The 8772-nt window shown below is 35.3% G+C and overlaps 1 protein-coding gene across 1 annotated transcript in view; it reads left to right on the top strand.

Moving 5' to 3' along the window:
• The first annotated feature begins 2475 nt into the window (after positions 1-2475).
• LOC110022707 (MLO-like protein 14) overlaps positions 2476-8772 on the top strand; it is a 6538-nt gene continuing 241 nt past the window's right edge. Inside the window, exons 1-10 of the mRNA XM_020721780.1 lie at positions 2476-2547; positions 2662-2810; positions 3399-3456; positions 3580-3818; positions 4060-4176; positions 4348-4408; positions 7425-7531; positions 7641-7715; positions 8132-8217; positions 8582-8747. Coding sequence (XP_020577439.1) covers positions 2679-2810; positions 3399-3456; positions 3580-3818; positions 4060-4176; positions 4348-4408; positions 7425-7531; positions 7641-7715; positions 8132-8217; positions 8582-8747 — 1041 coding nt within the window. The 5' untranslated portion in view covers positions 2476-2547; positions 2662-2678. The remainder of the gene's footprint in view (positions 2548-2661; positions 2811-3398; positions 3457-3579; positions 3819-4059; positions 4177-4347; positions 4409-7424; positions 7532-7640; positions 7716-8131; positions 8218-8581; positions 8748-8772) is intronic.

Raw genomic sequence — 8772 nt, 5'->3', positions numbered from 1 at the left:
TATTCAAATATCACACCCTACACAGGGGAGGAATTAAACCCGTAATCTAAGGGGACTACGACCTTCAGAGACGTTGCTCTACCAACTCAAGAATTAAATATTATAATATTAATCTCCAACAACTAACTCTTATTACATTTAATGTTCCTCTATTTATATGAAATTATAATAATTGTGAAATGATAAATTTGATATTTACATTTTTTTTTTTTTTTTGTGTTGGTTGATCTCTTTTAGTCGGCCTTTGGTTTGAGTTTGCCACTCATTTTTTAGCGCAATCGGCCTTTACCTAGTCCGCTCCTGAGTTGATTGGTCATCCCAGTTGATCATATCTCAAGTTAACCTGTTGATCGGGTCTCATTTGTTTAGTTTCTTTATATCTTGGATATTTTCGTCTCGTTTAGATCATCTAATAAATATCATGCGATACAATCATACACATTTTCCCGTGTACAACTTAAACTTTAAAAAGTGAAATATTTCTTTTCATGCTACTCTAAGTTTACATGCATGTAAAAGTTGAAGTTCAGGGGTTAGATATGTAATTTCGTAGAAATTGATGGGTATGTATGTAAAACTTTATTTATTTATTTTAAGATTTATATTAAAAATAAGAAAATAATGTTGACTAAATGTAATAAAAATAAAAATAAAAAACTTATTAATCAGGAAGAAATCTTTTTGCATTTATGCTAAATTAAAATGAGAATATTCTAATTCAATTTCTTCTCGCATGACCAATTATTGCTCTCAAGAAAGAGACGTTTAAAATACTTAGCTACTTCAAATTACTCTTAGGTCTGATGATAGGTTGATTTCAAGCCAACTGCTTGAAATTAGTTCGGATTGAAATCAGCTCTAAATCGGTTTGAAATAGGTTCGAATAGATCGAGTTTGGCTTGAGAAATTAGGGCAAAGAGACACAAGACTCAACAGATTAATCAAGATCGAATACAAAGGATCTTACGAGGTTCGGCAATATGCTTACGTCTGGGAGCAATGAGAGACGATGACGTTTTGATTTCTTAAAAACAGTACATTCTCTTGCAAGCTCTTCCCTGCTCTAACATATGTCCCTTATCTGGTATATAAGTCATATCTAACATGCTTAAAATTGAATTGAGCTCAAGCCAATCGAAATCGAAACAAGCTGACTCAAATTTTAGTTATTTTGATTTGTTCCAATTCAAAATCAGCTCGATCCTAATATAAATCAAAACAAGATGGCTCAAATTGAGTTATTTGGCTTTGTTCCAGCTCAAAACCAGCTCGTAGCTCATTATATTCGATTTTATTTAACATTATATATAATTTTCATAAATAAAAAATAATAATTGACCGATCTCAAAATAGTTACAGCCCATCCATGCATGGCTCAAAATCAGCTTGAAAAAAATTTTGATTTAAGATTTTCTCTCATAATTATGCTCATTTATTTTGACGTTTAACGACCTTCGAGCTAAATTCATAGCCTAATTATTCTATCAAAACTACACGCTAAAGTGGCTAGAATTCTCTTTTAAGTTGAATTGAAGGCCTAGTCTTAGCTGAGATAAAACTAGAAACATTTCAAACTTAGGTTAATAACTATATATATCATGATATGACAAATATACATAGGGCCACATAATTAAATCTGCTCTCCCCTCTTCTGTTCTTACTTCCCGCTGCAGGAAAAATTATTCCATACGGATCGGACACCGCACGTCACCTGATTTACGGTCCCGATATATTTCGGTGAGCCCCACCTAGATTTTTTTAAAAAAAAGAACGAAAATAATCCTGACCGTAGATCATTGTGATCTACGGTCAGAATCGGACACTGCGTGCAGAGATGCATACGATGTCCGCACGCAATAATTTCTCCTACAGGGCATTTACATACATACATCCCAATCGCTATTTATTTACATATCTATCATCTCAATTTTATTGTTTATATTAATACCATCTGAAGGTCTTGTATCATATCAAAAACAACACTATCTCAACTTTTAAGAAAGTAGAATGGAAGCTTGTTTGGCGCTTGTTGTGGAGCAAATATTACATATGAATTGATGATATTATAATGTTTTTTGTGGAAAAATTTGGCGTACATTATCCCGCATGTTATATTTGATGTTTGTGAGCTGAGCCAGTGGATTTAACGCGGCAAGCCAACGAAGGAGGAGCCTCAGAGTTCCCTCACTGTCACTCGCTCTTCATCAGACGCGCGCACACAGCTCGAAGTTCCCATTTATAATTACCGGCTTCTCCCGCCAGCCGGAAACTTCTCCGTCGGAGAACGAAGAGCGCAAAAGAGGCGCCTTTTTTCCGCGGAGTTGAATGCGGGATCTGCCAATCTACAGAACCAAATCATTGTGTCTTGTCATGGTAGACTGAGCTTCATGGCTTTGTTGTTCGAGTTCTGGAAAATGTGATCAAGACGGAGTTTTTAAAAGAGGCAAATTTTAAAAATATGTACTTTGTCCTGCTGGCTGATCTTCTCCGACGAAGAACTGCTTTTGCTTTTAAAGTGTGAATTTTTACTGGAGGAGGAAACATGAGGTACAGAAGAATGGATTTTGAAATGTGCTCAGTTTAACCTTTTCTCTGAGGCCATTAGACCCCTTTCGGAAGAAAGCTACGATTTTTAAATTTTTTTTTTCTTCGTGCTCTTAGGTTTTAATGCTTGGAAAATGTCGAGAGGAGGTCTGGAGATGGAGATGCGTTCACTTGCTCTGACTCCTACTTGGTCCGTCTCAACTGTGCTAACCATCTTTGTTTTTCTCTCCCTGCTCGTGGAGCGATCTATCCATTGGTTAAGCTCTGTAAGTTATTCGCCTACTTTACTGTGTTATTAGGTTTTACGTATTCCTGTCTTCTTGTCACTTAGCCACACTCTACTTTTTCAGAGTGCTCTTCCATTCATGGTTAGTTAAAAGCCAAGAATGGCTGTTTGGATGAATGATTTCTAATAAAAATAGTTACTTTTAACTGGATAAATGGTTTCTCCTGCATTTACCGTCTGTGTTCTGTCCTATGCTTGAACTTAAGAACCTTCGAGGAGATTTCGGATACTCATATCTTCTTCAACAAAAAATTCAGATGGATAAAAAATGAAGCTTTTTTAGTTTGACCTCTGTAAAAAATGAAACCGTAAGCAGTCTTTTGGCCTGAAGGCAATGAGTTCCATGAAGTTGTGTTGGAAGAATTTTACTTTTCCCTATTCTTTTTTGGATTGTGTAATTTTAGTTTATTTTAGTTTAAAAAAAAAAAAATTCCTACAATTGTAAATGATTATACAGCATTGATGAAGTATTTTAGTTGCCAATGTTTTCATTAAAAGTAGAGTAAATAACTTTTGTTTGATCCACTTATTTCACTCTTGGAAGTTCTAATACTGCTTATAATTCCAGTGGTTGAAGAAGACCCACAGAAATCCACTATTTGAAGCCTTAGAGAAAATGAAAGAAGGTAATCAATACCTTAACAATTATGAAAGTTTTATCCTTTTTCAGTTCATTTTTTCCATGTGACTCGGCTAATATAAAAATTGTAAAGATATCTTTCTATTAATAAAATATTTTATTTATTCAGAATTGATGCTACTGGGATTTTTATCACTTTTGCTGACGGCCACTTCAAGAACAGTTTCAAGCATTTGTATTGACTCGATGTTTTATAATAGCAAATTCTCACCTTGTAAAGATTCGGAGGTAGAAGGCACTACGGATGTCGAAAACATATCATCTCATGTGGACAGGAAACTTATGGATTTAGCTCTTCATCATTTTGGAAGGAAAATTATGAGCAATTCTGGAAGTATATGTCAAGAGGTGCGCAAAGCAATCCGGCATATCTATCACCTAAACTTTAATTTTTGCATGCATTCACCTTACCTTTGCATAAAAAAGTGAAGGTAGTATTTTTGATGTGATATGAAAGATTTGGCTGTTAGAAATGTAAAAAAAGTAAACTTGAGGTGTTCGATATGTGAATACATAGGAATTCGGCGGTATGTATGTAAATGCTCCTTTTAATTTTAATTTTCCAATCCTAAAATATTGATGTGTGTAGGGGCACGAGCCTTTTGTTTCGTATGAGGGTTTGGAGCAACTCCACCGGTTTATATTCGTTATGGCTATAACGCATGTGTCCTATAGTTGCTTAACTATGTTACTTGCCATAGTGAAGGTTGGTGGATGATATCATGATTTATTCTTCTATTTCATGCATTGAAAATATAATTTATGCATCCTATTCTGCAAATTTTTATAAAAGTAGGCATAATTTTGAAACCTGAGAACCAGTTGATTTTAGCCTAATTTGGTTGGTATGTAATATTTTGTTTTTGCATTTTTGCAGATTCATACTTGGAGGAAATGGGAAGAAGAGGCTCATAGGGATCATTATGATTCACATGGTGGTATAATATTGAGCATAGAGTTGTTATCTCAAGTATAATTGTTGGATACATTGAAATAGAGTGAAAATGAATCTACTTGGTTAGTGCTAGGAAAAAAAATGGCTTGAATGGGTTTTAAAATCCTTATATCTGCTTTGAGATTAGTGTAATTCATGGATAATCGATGAAATTTGGTATTGTGTTCTTCTCAAAGCAAATCTAACAATTTTAAGGCTCGTTTTTAACTAAATTTTGGTCAAGATATTCTCATTCAATGTTTCAACTTAGTGCCATTGGTGATTTTTATATACATACATAAAAAATAATGTAGTATAATAGAGAGAAAATAATTACATATTAGGGTATGTTTGGGATAGCTTCAGCTCGCTTTACGTTTTAGACAGTCGCCACAGTTCCATTTGGAGAACTACTTTCTTGTTGTTTTTCAGAAATTTTTGCAGTAGGAAGTTATTTTTTTCAACCTGACATATTAAAATACGGTGGTTGTAATAAAGTTGGTGTCTGATTTTTTTAATATATAGGTTGTGGTACATTTAATTGAAACGATCAACGATGAAGTGAAAAATAAAACGAGATAAATTCACACCAGAAAAGAACACAGATTTACGTGGTTCGGTAAATTGCCTACATCCACGAAGCTGTAGAGGATTTTACTAATGGAAGAATTTACACTGTTTGATGACGTCGACAATTTGCATTTTTTGCTAGAAGAACCTGTGTTGTGCTGCTGGAGGAAGAATCCTGGAAGCAAATTATTTTGTTGGAGTGACGTGCGAGAGCACCGCAATGAGGAGCAGAGGCAGTCGAGCAGGGTTCGTCAGTTTCCCAGAGGAGAGGAGTTCAATGTCGAACATGAGGAGTACACATATTTTGTGGATTGTTCGCAAGGCAAGCGGGCTTGCGGGAACAAACAGGTGCGAAGCAGGTCAGATAAAGGGTTGCGGCAATTCGGTGAGTTCTTCTTCGGGGAGTTCGCGATAGAAGCGGTGTCAAGGCTTCGAGGCGCGACAATTCACAAACTTTCGTGGCATTCGGCGAGGTGGAGTTCGTGTACAAGAGTTCGCGTGCAGTTTCCGCGAACAGGAGCGATTACAAACAGAGGAGTTCGCAAGTTTGTCGCAGAAGGAGTTGTGACAGGTGCAGTTGCGACAAGTGGTGCTCGGCCAGCGGAGCTCGCAAGTTTGTCGCAGGAGGAGTTGCGGCAGGTGGTGCTCGGCCAGCGAAGTTCGCAAGTTTGTAGGAGGAGGAGTTGCGGTAGGTGCAGTTGCGACAGGTGGTGCTCAGTCAGCGGAGTTCGCAAGTTTAGTGCAGGTAGAGTTGCGACAGCTGGTGCTCGGCCCAGGTGGTGCTCGGCCAGCGAAGTTCGCAAGTTTGTAGCAGGAGGAGTTGCGGTAGGTGCAGTTGCGACAGGTGGTGCTCAGTCAGCGGAGTTCGCAAGTTTAGTGCAGGTAGAGTTGCGACAGCTGGTGCTCGGCCAGCGGAGTTCTCAAGTTTGTCGCAGGAGGAGTTGCGGCAAGTGCAGTTCACGAATTTCGCGGATTGTTCGCAGGTTTGTCGCAGGAGAATTTGTGACAGGTGGAGTTTTACTGGTGTCCGCAGTATTTCAACCGAATTTTTTGTGCGAACAGGAAATGTGCTTCGTGTGAAAAATTTGATTCACGAATCATAGGAAACTGCGGGAAAATTGTGCAATTGACAGAGAAAATTTCATGTTTATTTGAATTTGTTTGTGGTGTGTTTTGTTTCAATACAAGGTAGGAAAGTTCACTGTAGAATTAATTTCAAATGACAATGTCTGGCGCAAAATTCGAGATAATGAAGTTTGTGAAACAGAGAACTTCAGATTGTGACAAACAATGGTGGAAGATTTGTTTGCACAACAAAGAATTTTGAAGGCATTGCAAGTGAAACCTAATGGTAATATCCATAAACTGTTGGGGAGTACAGTTGTAGATGGAGTTCACTCTGTCGGATCATATGATGAAAATGCAGCAAGAAAGTTGACCATGCCAGGTATTTTCAACAAGTTCTTGTGTTACTTGAACCTATTGAATGTTTGCAGTTGCTAGTTGGCATGGTTAAACATGGTAGTCCAACCCACTTCCGTGTGTAAGAAACTTCATGATGTATTTCTCCTAAGGGGTTGAATATTTAAAAAGAAAAAAACTTGATAATGCTTAATTAAACTTATGAAAAAAATGAAAATTATCATTCAAACCCTAGAAGTGAAGTTAATTAATGGATCAGATTGAAACTCTAAAGAAAGTATCTTGCAGAATGAAAGTTTTAGAGAAAATTACATGCATACCAAACAATTCTTATGTATTTATATACAATGGGGAACCATCATGAGAGTGAATATTAAAGGACAAGGCAATGCAACACCTTTTTTATTTCCACCATTTAAAATACGAAATGAAGATTTTCAAGCAAAAAAAAAAAGGTCGAACATAATAAATCTTTATAAAAGCTGAAATTCGAGGCATGAATAAACTAAGGGCCTGTTTGGGCTGGCTGCAACTTTTTAAATACGTAGTTGTAAAGTTGTGGTAGAGAAACAATTTATAAGAAAGCTATATATAGTTGTAAAGCTTTCTTATAAATTGTTTCTCTACCACAACTTTACAACTACGTATTTAAAAAGTTGCAGCCAGCCCAAACAGGCCCTTAGTTTATTCATGCCTCGAATTTCAGCTTTTATAAAGATTTATTATGTTCGACCTTTTTTTTTTTGCTTGAAAATCTTCATTTCGTATTTTAAATGGTGGAAATAAAAAAGGTGTTGCATTGCCTTGTCCTTTAATATTCACTCTCATGATGGTTCCCCATTGTATATAAATACATAAGAATTGTTTGGTATGCATGTAATTTTCTCTAAAACTTTCATTCTGCAAGATACTTTCTTTAGAGTTTCAATCTGATCCATTAATTAACTTCACTTCTAGGGTTTGAATGATAATTTTCATTTTTTTCATAAGTTTAATTAAGCATTATCAAGTTTTTTTCTTTTTAACAGAAATCACAAGGGCATTAACAATACCATTAACAATGCGACGACAGTCATCATTTGTGAAGGCTCATACTTATAAAACTTGGAGCAGAAACAGTTTTGTTATTTGGGTGGTAATGCTTGTGGCCATAATTCCAAAATAGCCCTCTTTATTTTTGATATTACCAACACATTCCTTCCAACTTGCGCTAAAATAATGTTCGCATTATAATTTTCGCACAGACTTGTTTTTTTCGCCAATTCGGTCGATCTGTGGTGCGGGCTGATTACCTTATACTGCGCAGAGGTTTTATTACGGTACATATAATCAGTCACACTGGTTTAGATAAACATAGCTTCATTTGGTTTTATGTTTCCATAATCCTCTCCATGATTTATTTAAAGTTTTTATGCTTATTTATGCTGTTTTTACTTTGTAATAACTTGAATTCATAAAAAATTTTAGGGAAATTTACATACCTAGCACACAATTCTTATGTAATTACTTATCTCACACCTAAACTTTCATATTTATGTACATAACACTCTGGTGTTTTAAATCTATGCGTGGAATGTTGTATTTCATATTTAAAAAGTGGTAATAGTGCTATTTTTGTTGTGATATTAAAGATTTGAGTGCTATGCGGGTAAATATGTAAGTTTAGGTGTGAGATATGTAAATGCATAAGAACTGTGTGCCCTGTATGTAAATGAACCAAAATTGTAATTGGCAGAACCACAATCTTACACCAAGATATGATTTCCATAGCTATATGGTTCGCTCCATGGAGGAAGAATTCAAGATGATTGTTGGTGTTAGGTAAGTTGAAATTCGTCAAGAAATTGCATCTAGATATCAAAATGTTGACCAATTCATTTTGAATTTTGTCTGCATGAAAAGCTATAAATTTTATAATGAGAGAAAATATATTTCTTATTAAGACAACATAACTTAAAAACAGAAGAAACCATAATTTCAAATCCTGAGATCTATAAAGCATTCATATTCATGTTGTTAAATTACATATTTATAGTATGCTTTTTTGCAAATTATTCTTGTCTCTACATATTTGACTTTTGAACATTTCATATTTGCATTTATATCCATGATGCAAACTTAACAGTAAACTTTGACTTTATAAAATGCCATTAATCAATGTTTTCTTTGTCTGAAATCTTTGCAGTGTGCCTTTGTGGGGATTTGTAGTTGCTTTCATGTTGTTTAATGTAAATGGTTTGTGCAAACTATTTACCTCTCCCTTATTACATAATTATTCAGAGACTTATTTATGTCATTTAAAGTTTTTGTCTTTTCTTTTTTTCTTTTTTACACTTAACACTGTGTCGGCCGTTTTTTATGTTCAACTTGACTTTC

This window comes from Phalaenopsis equestris, unplaced genomic scaffold, assembly GCF_001263595.1.
Source record: "Phalaenopsis equestris unplaced genomic scaffold, ASM126359v1 Scaffold000202, whole genome shotgun sequence".
NCBI classification, from domain to species: domain Eukaryota; kingdom Viridiplantae; phylum Streptophyta; class Magnoliopsida; order Asparagales; family Orchidaceae; genus Phalaenopsis; species Phalaenopsis equestris.
Note: the sequence above shows the minus strand (reverse complement) of the source record. Positions and strands in the feature narration are given on the sequence as shown.